Below are 17,201 nucleotides of genomic sequence, written 5' to 3' on the forward strand. Positions count from 1 at the left end.
ATCATGTGTGACTTAAATATAATCACAATGAGCAATATGACTCAATGGTCAAACTTCTTCAAGTGTGTTAAATTGTGTCAAGACCCAGATTCCCTAATTTATGTAAGTGGGGTTTGTAATGCTATGCAGTGTATTGTCTGTTTTGAGTTCTGATTTCTAAATATTTTCACGAATCTTGTACCAAAAGACATACATATATCTTTATGCAAACAACCAATCGAGAAACAAATTTAACACAATTTTCATGGGGCCTAATGATGACACTACCATCCCACTGCATTATGTGTACTGTGTCCACAAAATAAACCTCGGATTTGGGACTGCCATCAAGAGAGCTGTGGTGTGGCAAACATGACAAGGAAAGTTGTGGAGGAGATCAACACAGGGATTAGCTCCAAACAATCATCTGCACCAAATGAATGCTCAAAACTGCCAAACCGATTCTAGACTTATAAAGGATAAATCAAGACAACAGTGGAAAAGGGAACCATCATAGTAGTAACTAGTGTGTAACCAAAAAAGGTATTAACTAGTAAACTTTAAAAAGATGAGAAAAGAGTTGCCTCAAATGATCAGAACATAAAGTTGGAACAAAAACTTCACCTGCTAAAGAATCTTGGATTGAGATACGAGGGTATAAACGAGTACCTAGCTAGCTACACAAGGAAAATAAATACTTAGAGAAAAATCTTAACAAATAATTGTCAAAGAATAAATATATATCAACTGCGAATAAACCACTCCCTAATAAATCCCAACTAACAAGGTAGGAATGAATAATTTTTATATGCAGTCTTACCTTTACATATTTGCAAAGAGACATGTTTCTCTGTGCTGTTTGATTCCTTTTAGCAAGAAACAAAGCTCTGCATTAACGTGAAGCGATGTCTCTTCAGCTAAGAATTCTTGAACAACGCCATTGATGTCAACCCAACTACACCCAGGCCTTTTTTTTATCCTCCTTTTCCTCATCAACCTCCTTATGTCTGATGCTTCCTTCCACATACTAGCAGCACAGTACATATTACATATTAGCATGTAAACGCCATCATCATTTGGTTCAAGTTCAATTACCTTCTTTCCAGCTATTTGAGCCATTCTAAAATTCCCCCGGACTGAGCAAGCATTAAGTAATGATCTCCATATAGCAGCATCAGGGCTAATGGGCATCAGCTCAATCACTTCTTTTGCTTCTTCCAGCAACCCTGCTCGGCCAAGAAGATCCACTATGCATCCATAGTGCTCAATCTTTGGCTTCAAATAATGGCACTGAATCATTCTACTGAACAAAACTTTCCCCTCCACAACTAGTCCAGCATGGCTACAAGCAGTTAAAACTGATAACAGGGTTACCTCATTTGGGGTAAACCCTGATTCTAACATGCGAGAATAAACATCCAAAGCATGGTGTCCTTCTCCATGATAAGCATACCCTGATATCATAGTTGTCCATGAAAACAGGTCTTTCTTCAGGATCTCATCAAATATCCTTACAGCCAAGTCAAGCCTCCCACTTTTTGAGTACATATCCATCATAGCATTGCTCACTGTGACATCCAGGATCAGGCTTGTTTTCTGAACACAACCATGTATGCACTGACCAAAATCAAGAGCCCCAACATCAGCACATCCGGAGAGCACTGCCACGATTGAATTTGCACAAGGAGGAGCTTCGCCATCAGCTTCCATCTGCTTAAACAGCTTCAAAGCCTGAATTGGTGCTCCTTCTTTAACACACCCAACTATCATAGCTGTCCAAGAAATCACATTTCTTTCAGGCATTGCATCAAACAGTCGACGAGCAGTATCGAGATTGTTACAAAGTATGTACCCATTGACCAAACTAGTCCAAGAAAACACATCTCTGAATCCCATCTTCTCAAAAACCAATGCAGCCACTCCAATCATCCCATTTCTGCAATACATGTCAATCAGAGCATTACCCACAACATGGTTTTCATCCAAATGGTTCCTCAACACCATTCCATGAACAACCCTCCCTCTAACCAAATCCTTGCAATGCCCACAAGAGGATAAAGCTGCAACAACAACGAAGCTATCAGGCCTTAGACCCATACGCACAAAATGTGAATACGCCAAAAGAGACTTGGTAGGAAGACCAGAATGGAGGTAGAGGTTTAGGAGGCATGTCCATGAGACTATGTCTGGTTCTTGAATCTGATTGAAGACCCTTTGTGCTTGTTCTGTTTTTCCAACACTCTTGTAACTTTGAAGCAACTTGCATGACAAAGGTTGTTGGAGATTGTGCTTGTGTAGAAATCCTAGTGTCACACATAGTGCATGGATTCGTTTGAGGTGGTCAACGCTTGCACAATTATGCAGTGCTTTTTGTAACAATGCGTAGTTCATTGTAATTTGTTGTTTCTAACTTGAATACATTATTTCTCAATCTTCCTTTGAGAAATTTCTTGATGAATTTCTTGTGTTAAAAAACAATTGAGTATATTCTATACTTTCTATAATTACACTTACATTTTATTTATTTGTTTTTTACTTCATTTCAAAGAAGTTGATAGAATCAGAAACAAGTCTGAACAAAAAATGTAACACAGAAACTTGGAATAAGTTAAAAAAATAAATATCATTTTACTTTTACAAAAAGAAAAGAGATGGCAAATCATAAAAGAGACAAGGACTCTTTCTGTTCCATGTGAACCAAGAAAAGAAAATTTCTTGCAATTCTTTGTCACATAGACACACCATAAAAAAAGAAAAGAAAAGAAAAAGGTGCATTTTTCTGGCTTATTAAGATCCATCTCACTAAACTAGGCACAAAAAATTGCCAAACTAAACACTGCTAAACCCTTGATTCTTCTCCTGAGGATAAGTAGAAACCTTCTGAAACCTAACATAGTATGTTTCAATATCATCACCTATAGCCATAACTTTGGTTCCATCAGCATCTTCATAGCTCCCAACAGGAGCACACAGAACACCAGAACCAGGCACAGTGGGACAAAACTTGAAGCTATAGATCTCATAAGCATGTTCTCCTTCAAGCCTCTCAATCTTGAACTTGCTAGTGATGGCATGAGCTTCACCACCAGTGCTCAAGAACCAAAACCCTGAACCTACCTTGCTTAGCTTCCACACTGTTGGCTCATTGCAAGTGGTCTTCACATTGAAACCAATGGTGAGATCAGTGAGTGTTGGAATGTAATCAAGACCTGGTGCATAAAGGGTCACTGGCAAACCAATGAAAGAAGGGTCACGGATAACATCAAGAGGGCATGTCTTGTTCCTTGTGTGTCCCAATGCTAGGCCTCCATTATCAGCCCACAGTGGCCACACATAGTACCCTACTCCAGGTTGCAATGGCTCTCCTTGCTTATCAACCACTGGTTCTGGTTCTGCTGCTAGTAATGGTTGTGTGTTGAAGACAAAGAGAAGGAAGCACAATGGAAGAAGCATAGCAAGCTTCATTGTTTGGCTTATGATCTTTGTGTCTTTCTGATGTGTTACTTATCTCATTGTGCATCAATTTATAGAGCAGCATAAGGTTATGAATTTTGGGCATGGTGATGTTATAATATAGAAATTTTGGTGCGTATGTTGCACGAGCTTATTAGTTTTCGGTTTATTTGATTTAGGAAAGTAACATCTATGCAGCAGAAAGTTGATAACTCTGAAAATTTATAATATATAAATATTTTATTATTATTTTTTCTTTATATTAAACTTGCCATGAGTAGCACGCATGGTTAATTTAAAATAATTTTGAAGATTCGTGGAACGCATGGAAAGTTGTGCAACTGGAGTGGAGTGGGACCGAAAGTTTACACGAAAAGAAGGATTTTTTTTCTATCTATGTCAGTATGTCACTCAAATTGAAACATTATTCACATGCTAAGTGAACGATATTATTAAACCGAGGGTACCAAATAAACGGGTCCATGATTCAATAAGTAGGTTCAACTGTTTAAATTGAATTTATAGAAAAATATATAAATAAAAATAATGTAAGAATTAAAGTAACTTTTTGTTTTTGGTAAACAAGAATTAAAGTAATTTAATTTAATGGTTAACATGTCATTTTTCTTTCCATAATAAGTGCCAAATTTGAATTAGGGTATGCATGACAATCATTTTGTTCCTTAACACTATTTCTGAAGAGAAATAATTTTTTTTCTATTTCTGTGCCTTAACAGATTCTGAGAAAAAAAACGTGTTTGATAACATGTTATATTTTTATTCGAGAATAAGAATTGTGTTTGATAACATAATAATAATATAATAAAATATAATTCCTATTAAACATAAATCTTTTTCATATTACACTTTCTTTTCCATATGATGTGGTGGTGGTGGCGACAGTGGCAGCGTGGTGGTGGTAATAATGGCGATGATAGTGGTGGTGGTGGTGGCGACGACGATAATGGTGGCGATGGTGGTGGCTGCAGCGATGATGGCAGCGACGGCGGTAGTGATGGTGGAGATATAAGTGGCTGCGACGATGATGATTGTAGTTGGTGGAGGTGGTGGTGGTGGTGACGGCAGTGGCTGCGACGATGACAGCGGTGGCAGTGGCATGGTGGTAGTGGTAACGACAATGATTGCGGCGATGGTGCTGTTGACGACAGGGTGGTGGTAATGACATGGTGGTGCTGGAGACAGCATTGGCTGCGACAATGGTGGTTGTAGTTGGTGGCGATGGTGGCGGTGGCGATGGTAATGGTGGTGACGGCAGCGGCTGCTACGATGGTGGTGGTGGTGGTGGTGGCGGCGGCGATAATGGCATAGTGGTGGTGGTGACGACAGTGGCTGTGGTGAAGGTGGCGGTGGCAACAGTAGTGGTGGTGGTGGTAGTGACATGGTGGTGGTGGAGACAGCAGTGACTGCGACGATGGTGGTGGTTGTAACACCCCGTTCTAGAACCGGTTTGTTAACATTGCATTATGATATTAAGCGCAGTTACAATCACATTGGTTCGATTAGAAATTCGGATAAATTTTTCTATTTGAACAAAACCAAATTTAAAATAACCAATTGCGTCACCATAACCATATAACATTGCGGAATAAATGAAACTAAGCTTAACATCATATTCTTATTTTATTAGACCACACGTTGTTAAATGTCTTCATCTCTTTTATTATTATATGAATTCTATACATCCACTATAGTTCTCATCTCCTACTATATTATAGATCTCTTTGTTAGCTTCGAGTGGGTTCCAACCGCACTCAAATCGGAGCTCCGTAGCTCGAGTTATGCAAGTTTTACTAAACTGTGTTTTTGCTGATTTTGGGTAGCGCGTTTTAACGCTCAACTGGGCGTTAAAAATGCCCAGAGGCAGAGAATTTGACCTTCTCCAGGTCTTCAATGCGCTTTAGAGCTCAACTTGTGCGTTTTAGCGCCCACTTACGCGTTTTAGCACCTACTTAGGCGTTAAAACGCCCAAGGGCATAGATTTTTCTTCCATTTTACGAACACAACGCGTTTTAGCACCCTTATCAGCGCTAAAACGCTCTCCAACTAGGCAACACATGCCCTCCCCTGTTTTCACATAATTTCATGAGGAAATTCCTCCTTCTTTCACTATCCTCGTAACACCTAATAGACTAGGAATTGCCAACAATATCCAACACATGTTGTGGCTCTTACATCCCATCATTTATCTTTAATCTCTTAAATAATCCTTGCACCAATCTATAATTACAACTACATATATCATATTACATCATATGGCCTCAAAATACACAAACATATGATGATGTAAATGATACATACATCTAACAATCCCAGATGATATACAATCCCAAAATGACAAGCTATCACGTGTCATATACTCAAGCCTCTTGCCTCGTCCCGCATCATCCATGCAAGTACCTGAAATAGCATTCCCCAAACGGGGTGAGATAAAACTCAATAAACACAGAGTTCTTGGAGAATTACTCCAACCCCAGAGTTCACTTCCTGCATAAAGGGATAGTATACACATGGCATGGACTACATCATATATCCAGAGGCAATAACAGTAATGATTTAACCACAGTATATTCGTGCATTCAAATGGCCAAAGAATCAAACAATCAAATCATCACACATGCTTCAGTTGCATCTTAGTCCTTTTCACTAAGCATACAACCTAGCCCCTAGTGCTTGTCCATTGGCCTTTTCTCCAATGACACAACAATACAATATGAATGCAAACATACTATAATACTAACATTACCACTCAATCATCCATTCATTAACCATTACTTCCATAAAAGCAATGGTGGAACAACAACAGGGATTAACCTCCAAGATCCAAAGGTTTACCTCTTGATGTTTCTCCTCTTTTGCAAGCTTTCTTCTAGCTCACTTATCCACACCAACCTTTCTTAGTATGTCCACTTGGAAATTCCTTCCAATCACCAACACACCATATTCAAGAATGTAAAACCATTCAACATACATCAATGAATACCTCTATATTCATCAACAACATAGAAAATTCATGCACCATTAACAAGCTTATGAACTTACCAAACGACTAGCCTAATCAAGCTCCTTGGATTCCACCAATGCTTGATCATTCAATGTGGGTCCACTTGCTTCAATCCTACCAAAACAATGGACACCATTAACACAACCAATACAAGCCATGACTCAACAATGCAAGAAACTCAACATTTCAAGCATGAATTTTTCCAAAATATTGAACAACAACCAAACGACTATCTAAGTTCATTTCCACCGTTTAATTATCATTCATAACAACTTTTACAAAGGAATTTAGCATCAATTTAACTCAAACTCATCAAACTCACAAAATCACTATTCATTGTCTTCAACCTCTAGACAATTCCATGAAAACAAGGTTGAAGAAATGGAAACTTACCATAATAGGTCACACAACCAAGGAATAGAGGTCTCCTAAGCTCCCATAGGTGAAAATGCCCCCAAACTCCACAAATCACCAAGTGGGTCGAATTCTTGGGAGGAAGATATCTCACTCCACAATGCTTCCCACTCAAAACCAAACTTGGATTTGCAATGAGGGAAGGATTCTCTATATTTTTGGCTTTGTAATGGATGGATTTGGTGGAGAATCAAGGGAGTTAGGGTTTTGGCTTTTCTCTCTTCCTCTTTTGCTCTCTTGTCCATCGAAGAAGATGAAGAAATGGGAGTAGTGTTGTGATTTCTTTACACTTAACATAGTTAAGTTATCTTAACTGGGTATGAGCTCATCTATCTAGTTACTTTTACTTTTATATTTTGGATACTTTTGCCTACACACATTTTTACCCCTTAATTTTCATTGACTGCATATTTTATCTCAAAAGTGACCTTAATTCATTTAATTAGGTATTTTACCTAATTCAACCCAGTAATGCATGATTAATTATTTAATCACATGCAATTTCCTAAATACTTGGGTTTGGGATATTATGGTGGTAGTTGGTGGCGGTGGTGGCGATGGTAACGACGGTGGTGGTTGATGGTTGGTGGCGGTGGCATGGTGGTGGTGATGACGGCAGTAGCTGCAGCAATAGTAGCAGTGTCGGCGGTGGCGGCGGTGTAGTGGTGGTGGTGGTGATATGGCGATGGGTGGAGGTGGTGGTGCAGTGGAATCATGGTGGTGGTGACAACGACACTGGTGGTACGACGACAACGGTGACAATGGTAGTGGTGGTCGTGTTGGGATGGTGGTGGTGATGGTAGTGGTGGAGAGTAATTGAGAGAGAAGTGTTTCTCATTTTGTGCCGGGGAACAAAAAAACAAAAAAAAATTAATTCTTTTTTTTGTTCCCCAGCACAAAAATTAAATCGGTTCATTCCGGGAACGAAAAAATAAACTGATTTTACCAAACGAGTTTCCTATCCATATTTGTTTCCAAGAATAGAAATTAAAAAAAAATTGATTCTGGAAAGGTTGTCATGCACACCCCTGTTAGTTCCTGTTTTGTTTTCTGGGAAAAACAAAATATTATCTTTTTAATTGTTATACCCATTTTATCCACATCCATATAAAGAGAATTGGTAGAAGATATTATAAGTTTAGGAACGTATACGGTCCAGTTGGCTCCGAACCTAGTTTGAAACTTTAATTAGGTTAATTTGTTTCTTCTTTTGATTAGGTTTTTTCCCCTTGTTAATGGTATATCTGTATAGTATATCACTTTTTACTTATTAGTATAGTTTACATAAATTTAATACAGGCATAACCATAGGCATAGTGCACAAATTCAGAGACTGTAAAAGTCAGATGATAGTATAACATTTTTAAACATTGGAGGCCGAATGGCCACATTTTTAAGCCATTATGCCATCCTTAATTAGTCACACAAAAAAAATTTGAAAGTGAAATAAAAAGAAGCTGAAAATAAAAATGAAGTTAAATACTCCAGCAGAAAATACAAAGAAAAGCTCCAAATTAAAAGAAGCTGAGAAAAAAATAAACAACTAATTCAAAGGGTAATGCACTTCTCCACTATGCTATACTTGCATAAATTAACACACACTTCTGAACATAAATATTGAACACTAACAACAGGATTGCATAACTGGCAACACAACTGCACTATTCCCTACTCTACTTTTATGAATAAATGTTACAACCCAATATGTTCTGCAAGTTTTTGAATTCTAGAGAAGATCATGTTGAGTGTCATTTTCTTTCCCCTTTGTTAATCATTCACTCATAGTCATTTACCCTGTCTACTTCCTAACAGTTTCATGATCAGTAACACACCCTTCTTGCTTGCACAAAATATGGAAACCACAACTTTTCAGGGATGCTTTTACTTTCACATTTGATGATACTTCAGAGATCCCAAATGAAATCCTGAAGTGATTCCAATAATGCATACTGTTTAGGCGCAACATCAAACGACCAAATTTGATCCTAGTTAGCCACACATGACTTGAGTCCAGTGATTCAAAATTTCTTGCTATGGCAAGTGTCTTTCGATCATTGATGATAACCTCATATACACATGAAAACATACCGGTTGTAGTAGCACCTTTTTCCAACTCAAAAACTGCACCAAAAAACAACTCCACGTGCTTACCGTATAACCTTGAAGCTACCTCAATAGAAATTGAACCATTAGTACTCTGATGATGAAACCAATCAGGGATCTTGCTCCCTGGAAGCATAACTTCATCAATAGATTCCTGAAGCATGAAAATTAATTTTAGTTCCTGAATATATTTTTCTGAAAGAATGAGTACACACTGAGAGACAAAGAGTATGAGCATTTAGAACCAACCTCATTGTATAAGAGACTTGTTATGTGATCCTGGACCTGCTTATTAATCAGTTTATGGCAGTTAATGAATACCATATGAGAAAACCTTGGAAAGTCCTCTACACTAAAATTTGATGGGCTGGACAATGATCTGCAATTACTTGTATCTATAAATCTTATATTTAGTGGAAGCTTTGGAAGCTCCTGGAGCTTAGAGCAATCAGTGAGAACAAGTCCAGTAAGGTATTGCAAATTCTGAAGGCTACTAGGGAAGTGCTCAAGCTTTTTGCATGAATCCAAGAGTAAGACTTTTAGCCCAATTAGATATTCAATTGACTGTGGTAGTTCTTTTATTGCAGTCCCTTGGAGAAGGATTTCTTCAAGATGTTCCATTTTCTCAACAACCTCAGGAAACTTTCTAAGATTTGAGCAGCCAGTAAGGAGAAGAGTACGTAGAGATTTCAATTTGAATCTACTTGGAAAAGTCTTGAGATTGGAGCATAATAGAAAGTTTAAAGTAACAAGCTTATCAAGATATCCCACGGACTCATGCACCTTAACTAAACTTTTACAATGGTCTAGGTTGAGACTCTCAAGGTTTGGAACCATAGAGAAGTCCGGGATTTCAGTGAGGTATTCACAGCAGCTAAAGGAGACAAGTTTCAAGTCTCTGAATATCTGAGGAAGACAAACATCATTAGTAATGTAAAAAGGAAAGTAATTAGCTTAATGTAAAGATCCAATTCAACCTAAAAGTTTAAGATGTTGGGTGAAGCTACGTTAATGGTTTTATATATCTCTAATACGCCCCCTCACATGAAAGCCTACTGGGCTTAAAGGGTGGACAATATACAGTCCCACCTACCTGTGCTAAGAAACTCCACAAGACTTGATTGATTACTTATTAATTAAATGAGGGGTGGTGAAGATCGAATCCATAACACTGAGGCTCTGATACCATATGAGATTACATTAATTGTTTTATATATCTCTAATAAGTTACGTCATTAAACCACAACAGCCTTTGACATTTCAAAAAATATTACAATAATTGAAAGAGCAATTCCTTACCTTAGCTCCCTTCCACAAGTGTTTGATGCGACCATGACTCATATTTAGAGAAACAAGCCTCTTTGGATGGAAGTCTGGTGGTAGAGTTGAAGAAGGGTATCCCGGCCAATCAATCAATCTTAGCTCATTAGATAGATATTGAATATCATCTGAAACATCTGCATTATTGATCATAAGAAGTCTAAGTCTTTTCATATTTGCCAAGGCTTTGCCATTTATGTTAACCTTATGTGGTTCAGGTAGATCTAGCCTTATTCCTTCAATGTTGTCAGTTCCCTAGTGGCACACAAACAATAATGGACAGTTAGAATAGTTAGGTACTTGAATGAAACTTAAAACTTTTATATTAACATAAATTTGTTCCTTGATATACCGTATTTTGGTTGAATACATGAAGAACATCCTCATGAAACCAAAGTCTGCTGCGTTTACCGGGCTCTTTAGGGGATTCACAGCGAACAATTTCTTTAGCCATTTCATGTAGCAAGTCATGCATCCAAAGCTTGTTCAGTTCTACAGCAATGAGAGACTTATCCATTAGAACTCTGATCCCAATATCTGTGTGCATGTCACAACCGTCTAGTATCATTTTCACATAATGTTTGTCCTCTCCCTTAAAGAAACATGCAATATCCAGAAAAATGGCCTTTTCATTCTCCTCCAACCCATCAAAGCTGATTTTAAGCATTTCATAAATCTGTCTATCTGGAATTTTTTTCAGTTTAGCTAATGCACTTTTCCATTCTACTTTATCTCTACCACACAGGTAAGACCCCAAAACTGTTAGTGCCAATGGCAGACCCTTGGCATAGTTTAGCATATGGAAGGACAACTCCTCATAATCTGTTGAAGGACAGGGTCTTTTGAAAGCAAACCAACTAAACAGTTCAAGAGCATGACCATGACTTAATTCCTTGACTTTGTAGGCTGTTTCCACTTTGTGAGCAATTAGCAAATGCTTATCTCTAGTTGTTATGATGATTCTAGTTCCTGATCCAAACCAACTGTTTTCTCCAACCAATGATTCCAGTTGCTCCAATGAATCAACATCATCAACAACTATCAGAACCTTTTTACAACAAAGCCTATTCTTTATCATATTAATTCCTTTATCTTTGTTGCCTACTTTAAAATCTCTGTAGTTCAAAATTTCTGAAAGAAGCGCTTCTTGTAGTTGAACTAAGCCAAATCTTTGACTCGAAATTTCTCTAACATTTGCAATGAAGGCACTACCCTCAAACTGATTAGCAAAATGGTTATAAACAGCCTTAGAAAGTGTTGCTTTCCCTATTCCTCCAGTTCCGTAAATTCCTATAGCCCGCACATCATCTAATCCAGTTTTCAAAAGTGACTTAATATCTTCTATAGGCGAATCCAGTCCAACAGGATGCTTAGCAACACTGAAAGGTGTGCGGTTCAGCTTACTCAATATCTCTTCAACAATTCTCTGAACAAACTTAGATTCCTGCCTGCAACACATAAAGCCAAAGAAACTTCTTACCATCCAGGAAAAGACAGCTATAAAATGGCACCTAGAATCATGTATAATCAAATGCTGGAGTGTTAGTTAAACTTTTTAGCCAATCAATGACTAAGTTAGATGCATCTAAGAGTCATTCCCTTCTGTTACTAGAAATCCAAAGAACACAATGTAAGTTTCTCAGATATGATTAATTATCATTTTATGAGAATTTGTAGCTTTTGCTGGTACCATGAGAATGAACTCCATAACAAGTTATTGAAATGAATGGAAAATTGGCAACACTTAACTAGATACAAAAACTAAGGGGCATGTTTGTATTCTATTTCGAAGAACAGTTTTTTGATTTTTAGAACAAAAATATAAAAAATCTTGTAACACCCCGTTCTAGAACCGGTTTGTTAACATTGCTTTATGATATTAAGCGCAGTTACAATCACATTGGTTCAATTAAAAACCCGGATAAATTTTTCGTTTTCCTTTTTTACAACGCCAAGTTTGAAATAACCAATTGTGTGACCATAACATTATTACTTTACGGAATAATCAAAACTAAACTTAATATCATATCATTATTTTGTTCGAGTTCAATACTAAACTCTCTTCGCCTTTTACTAAATTGGAATTTATATACTTACTTTATAGTTCTTAAACACTAAACATATATACTCTTTATTTATTTAAAAAATTCCTATACTACTTTTATGGTCTCCGTTTTTCCAATATGTTATAGGATTTTTCATTAGCTACGCGTGGGTTCAAACCGCGCTCAAATCGAAGCACCGTAGCTCAAGTTAAACATTTTCTAAGAAAATGGATGCTGAAATCCCCAGGACCCCCACGCTCATAGCGTGAGTCTCACGCTCGTAGCGTGAAGATATAGGGAGGTTGGCGCTCCAAGCGCCACAGTGGCGCCCTCAGCGCCAATGTTACTGCCTCTTTTTGGCAGTTGGCGCCCTTAGCGCCAGTTTGGCGCCCATAGCGCCACACAACAGGTCTGGGTGCCAAAATAGGGCAATTTGACCTACCTATGATGTTTCATCCATAACTTTAGTTGTACTTATCCAAATTACACAATCTTGGTCTCTATGGAAAGCTAAGAAAATTATCTACAACTTCCATTAAGACACAAGGGTCCAAATCTATCATATAGGATAGTAAAATTGGACAACAAGACAGGATATCTTTACTTTTACTTGGATTTTCAACCTAAAGGTCTTCTTTCACCTAATTGACAATCATATAATTCTTTCAATACATGAATCCTAGTCTTTCAAGGTACTCATACACTAAGAGAGGCATGCATACCATTTCATCATACATATATCTTCATTAATTACAACATTACAACATCATCAGGTCTCAATTACATCATTGTTCTTACAAATTTCATATACATGTCAAAGGACTTAGCTACAAAAGGAACATGATCAAAGCAAGTAACCATGCACCAGATACCAGTTACTACTACGATGATCATGCACTAAGTCCTTCCAAATACATTATGTGGCATCAAAATATACATATAGCAATTCTAAATGGCATGCAACTCAAAATGTCCTGCTATCAAGTACAACCTACTCATGCTTCTTGCCTCGATCATCCTTACCTCTATCAATACCTGAAATGATGCCCCACAACACGGGGTGAGATATACGAATATATCACAGTAAACCAAGGGTCCTTGGAGATCACTCCACCCTAAGGTTCACTTTCGATGTACACATAATCATAACAGCTTACACATTCTTATCTATTAACATCACATGGACTTCCAAGAGAGATCCACGAAGGGCTGTTTATCTTAGGCTCTTACCACATGGAGATCCATATAGGGCTGCTTCCAAGGGAAGTCCCTAACCTCAATCTAGGAACCTCCAAGAGAGATCCACATAGGGATGTTTCTCTTAGGCTCTAACCACATGGAGATCCACATAGGGCTATTTCCAAGGGAAGTTCCTATCAATCGTCCTCATCATAGTTCCATCAATCATTACCTCAATCAAGATTCATATCTATCAACTATCATTAAGCAATCATAATATTTTCAATGCATGAATCAATGCATGAGCATACAACAACTATCATCATTACATATCACACCTCATAAACCATTCCTCCTTAATGGAGTATGGTGGAACATTCAAGGGGATCAACCCCAAGGTCCAAAGGTTTACCTCGCTCTTGAACTTTCCTCAATTGCACACAACCACAAGGGTTGGTCACTCCACTTGGTTCTCTTGCCTCAATCCTATTAATACAAGGAACACAATCAATTCTATAATCAAACAAAACAATTGTTTACCAATGCAAGCAAATCCAGAATCAAGTATATAATCTTGCAATTTTCAAAACATAATCATATGACTATCTAAACTCATTTTCACCGATTAAATGTCATTCCTAGCATTTTTCACAACATACACTAAGCCTCATTCTTCCTTGAACATAACTAATCTACTCACATTATCATAAACCCCAAACACTATTCACCAAAACCTAAACTCCTGAAAATCTCAAGGAATCAAGTGAAAAAGAGTGAAAACTTACCACCAATGATCACACAACAATGGAATAGTTGTTCCTCAAGCTCCCATGGAGGTAAAAGCTACCCAACTCCACAATTTCTCCAAAGGGTCGAGTTTTGGGGAGGAGAAATCTCACTCCACAAAGACTCCCACTCAAAACCAAGCTTTGATTGTGAAAGAGGAGGAGATTTAGAGTGGGTTAGGCTTTGGAATAGATGAATTTGGTTAAGGATTGCACAACCTAGGGTTCCCCCTTCTTCCCCTTCTCCTTCTCTTCCTTTTTTTCTTTCTTGTGGTCCACGACGGGTTGGGGAGGGATTTGGGTTCTTTTTTATTGCATAGCCACTTAACATAAGTTAAGTGGGATCAAGTGGGTATTGGTTCATCTATCTATTCAACTCCATTAATTATCAAACTTTACCCAAATGTCTGGGATATTTTTCTAAGAATATTTCCACTTCCATTTTTTATATTTTGAGTACTTTTGCCCATATAATAACCCATCTTAATTTATTAGTAAATCAAGTGTAATTAATTAATTAAACATGTTTTAGTGAGTAAAGTTAAGTATAAGGCTTAATGAAATGAATCTGAGTCACTTTGGAGTTAAAAAGTGTACTCAGTGAAAATTAAGGGTTTAAGAACGGAATAAGAACATGATGTTAAGCTTAATTTATCTGATTCCGCGAGGTAATATGGTTATGATCACGGAATTGGGTATTATAAATTCGGTATGTTTTAAAAATGAAAAATTTATCCGGATTTTAATCGAACCCATGTGATTGTAACTGCGCTTAATATCATAATGCAATGTTAACAAACCGGTTCTAGAACGGGGTGTTAGAGCCTACACCCATTTATACCTCTTAATTTTCACTGAGTACACTTTTTACCTCAAAAGTGACCCAAATTCACTTAATTAGGCCCTATACTTAATTTTACTCACTAATACATGCTTAATTACTTAATTTAAAGTAATTAATTAAATTATTTAAGTTAGGGGTATTATAAATCTGTTTCACAATGCTTGTTTTGTAAAAATAGTTCTAACTGTTGTAATTATTATTATATTTTTAGAATCAAATTTAGAGATCATATCTGAGTCATTTTTATTTTGTATTTTGACATTTAACTTCAAAAAAAAAAATACCTATTTCATTAACTATTATACAAAACAGTTTTAAGCAAAAAAAAAAAAAAAAACACAAACAAACATACCCTAATTCTCCACCAATGATCATTGGCATACCTGGTCAACCTTATGCAAACACTAGTTGTGACTTGGGTTTGATTCTTAGATGTTTCTCTTGTGGTAGATGATATGTAATCTCACCGTAAACCACCATTGAGGCTGGTGGTCTTCCTAGTCTTGCAAGGGAGCGAGTCTTCCCGTAATTTAAAATTTTTTTACCGGAAAAAAAAAATTTATCCTCCTTTTATAATTAACAATAGTAAAGAAAATGATTTCCCCCGATCTTTTCATTTGTTAATATTTGACTGTCTACTTTTGCAGTTCAAATGCATTTGCGTATTATCGTTTATCAGTTCCTTCTATCTAGTTATTTAATCAACGGTGACTATATTTATTCATTAAAGTACGTGAAGGCCTTCCTAACACAACTTAACGGAAACAAAATATGATGCTAAATTTTGTATTAGGAGAGTTACTAAGGTACTCAATTTTTTTGTTCTTAGAGATAATTTTTTATTCCTTGTCAATCATTTATGGGGTGTTAGTTCTTACAATAAATATTGGCAAAAGAATTTATGCAGTTGTCTCAAAAATACTTTATCGGCTACAGATACAAAACTATCAGGATACCACTTCGGATCTTGATAAAAATTTTTTTTTTAAAAAAATTAGTAGATCCCATTTTTTCTCTGAGACATACACTACTTTCGTGCCGCTGCTGCACAAAAGTAATGCCTATAAATGTTTGAAGTTCACCAAAAATCAAATGGACAATATATAAATGTTTAATAACTCATTAAAACATCAACGCTAAACAGAAACATGGAGTACCAAAGTATTAATAATCCTTTTTTATAGAACACATACCCATCTCCTAGGTGCCACCCAGACAAAGTAGATACTTCACATAGAGCTGCCCTCCATCTTTTCACCTTGTCCATGTCATCCCAAAACTTTTCTTCTTGTTTGGCCAAATCTTCTTCAAAACTTCCCTGTTGTTCTCTTACTTGAGATGGATTCACTGCATAAAAGACAGGCAAAACCAGCTGACCCTTGGAATCCTTACACTCGAGGATCTTAAGGAGTTCATCTAAGCAAGAAGTGGAAGAAGCATATTTTTTAGATAATATGACAACTGAGATCCTTGAATCTTCAATAGCTCTAAAAAGTGAAGGTGAAATCTTCTCTCCCCTCTTGAGCTCCTTGTAGTCTATGAAAGTGTTAACTCCCTTTTGGCATAGTGCATGATAGAGATGGCTAGTAAAACTCCTGCGGGTATCATACCCTCTGAAGCTCAAGAATACATCATACTTCCACTTGTATGATTCAGAACTCAAAGCCATTTCCTCAGTTTTGTTGGGAAAACACGGTTCCCTCAAGCTCGGCTCAGGGGTCTTTGTGCGGAAGTCAATCAACAAGATCTTGATCTCGGATCTCGGCAATACCTCGGCCTGAACTTCACCAGGTCAGGCAGCGCAGCGGAAAAATCAAAACGTATATACAGGAGAGAGAGAGAGAGAAAAAAAGAACACAACCAGATTTAACGTGGGAAAACCTTCTTGAATTAAGAAGTAAAAACCCACGGGACCTAGTCCAGATCAGAAATCCACTATGAAAATAATGGTTACAAATAATCAAATACACCAATGTGGTGGTTAACTCAACCTCTCCAACAATGGTGATAATCAAACTACCCTAGAGATGTTTCACTCAAACTCTCTCAAGAGATCT

At 37.2% G+C, this 17,201-nt stretch overlaps 3 protein-coding genes across 3 annotated transcripts; all 3 read right to left on the reverse strand.

The window, feature by feature from the left end:
- Positions 1–13: 13 nt before the first annotated feature.
- Positions 14–2,370, reverse strand: LOC133300351 (pentatricopeptide repeat-containing protein At2g22410, mitochondrial-like). The gene is made up of 2 exons (XM_061499875.1): positions 800–2,370; positions 14–656 (listed from the first exon to the last, which is right to left on the reverse strand). Exon 1 carries the CDS (start codon positions 2,368–2,370, stop codon positions 802–804), a length of 1,569 nt encoding a protein of 522 aa, XP_061355859.1. The 3' UTR covers positions 14–656; positions 800–801.
- Positions 2,371–2,808: 438 nt separating this feature from the next.
- On the reverse strand, positions 2,809–3,444 carry LOC133300345 (latex serine proteinase inhibitor-like). The gene has a single exon (XM_061499869.1). It carries the CDS (start codon positions 3,442–3,444, stop codon positions 2,809–2,811), a length of 636 nt encoding a protein of 211 aa, XP_061355853.1.
- A 5,222-nt stretch (positions 3,445–8,666) lies between these two features.
- On the reverse strand, positions 8,667–16,813 carry LOC133300352 (disease resistance protein RUN1-like). Its single transcript, XM_061499876.1, has 6 exons — positions 16,338–16,813; positions 11,561–11,739; positions 10,644–11,326; positions 10,271–10,546; positions 9,293–9,877; positions 8,667–9,185 (listed from the first exon to the last, which is right to left on the reverse strand). Exons 1-6 carry the CDS (start codon positions 16,811–16,813, stop codon positions 8,667–8,669), a joined length of 2,718 nt encoding a protein of 905 aa, XP_061355860.1.
- Positions 16,814–17,201: the final 388 nt, after the last annotated feature.

The sequence above is a fragment of the Gastrolobium bilobum genome, unplaced genomic scaffold (assembly GCF_033153095.1).
Source record: "Gastrolobium bilobum isolate Gb01-03AN ecotype WA unplaced genomic scaffold, APGP_CSIRO_Gbil_v1 utg9597, whole genome shotgun sequence".
In the NCBI taxonomy this organism is placed as follows: Eukaryota; Viridiplantae; Streptophyta; class Magnoliopsida; order Fabales; family Fabaceae; genus Gastrolobium; species Gastrolobium bilobum.

Coding starts and splice junctions, on each gene's coding strand:
- LOC133300351 (XM_061499875.1), bottom strand. CDS start 2,370: ATGAACTACGCATTGTTACAAAAAGCACTGCATAATTGTGCAAGCGTT.
- LOC133300345 (XM_061499869.1), bottom strand. CDS start 3,444: ATGAAGCTTGCTATGCTTCTTCCATTGTGCTTCCTTCTCTTTGTCTTC.
- LOC133300352 (XM_061499876.1), bottom strand. CDS start 16,813: ATGGCTTTGAGTTCTGAATCATACAAGTGGAAGTATGATGTATTCTTG. Junction 11,327..11,560: donor AATTTACGGAACTGGAGGAA/TAGGGAAAGCAA, acceptor TTCTGATAGTTG/TTGATGATGTTGATTCATTG. Junction 9,878..10,270: donor ACTTGTGGAAGGGAGCTAAG/GTAAGGAATTGC, acceptor TGTCTTCCTCAG/ATATTCAGAGACTTGAAACT.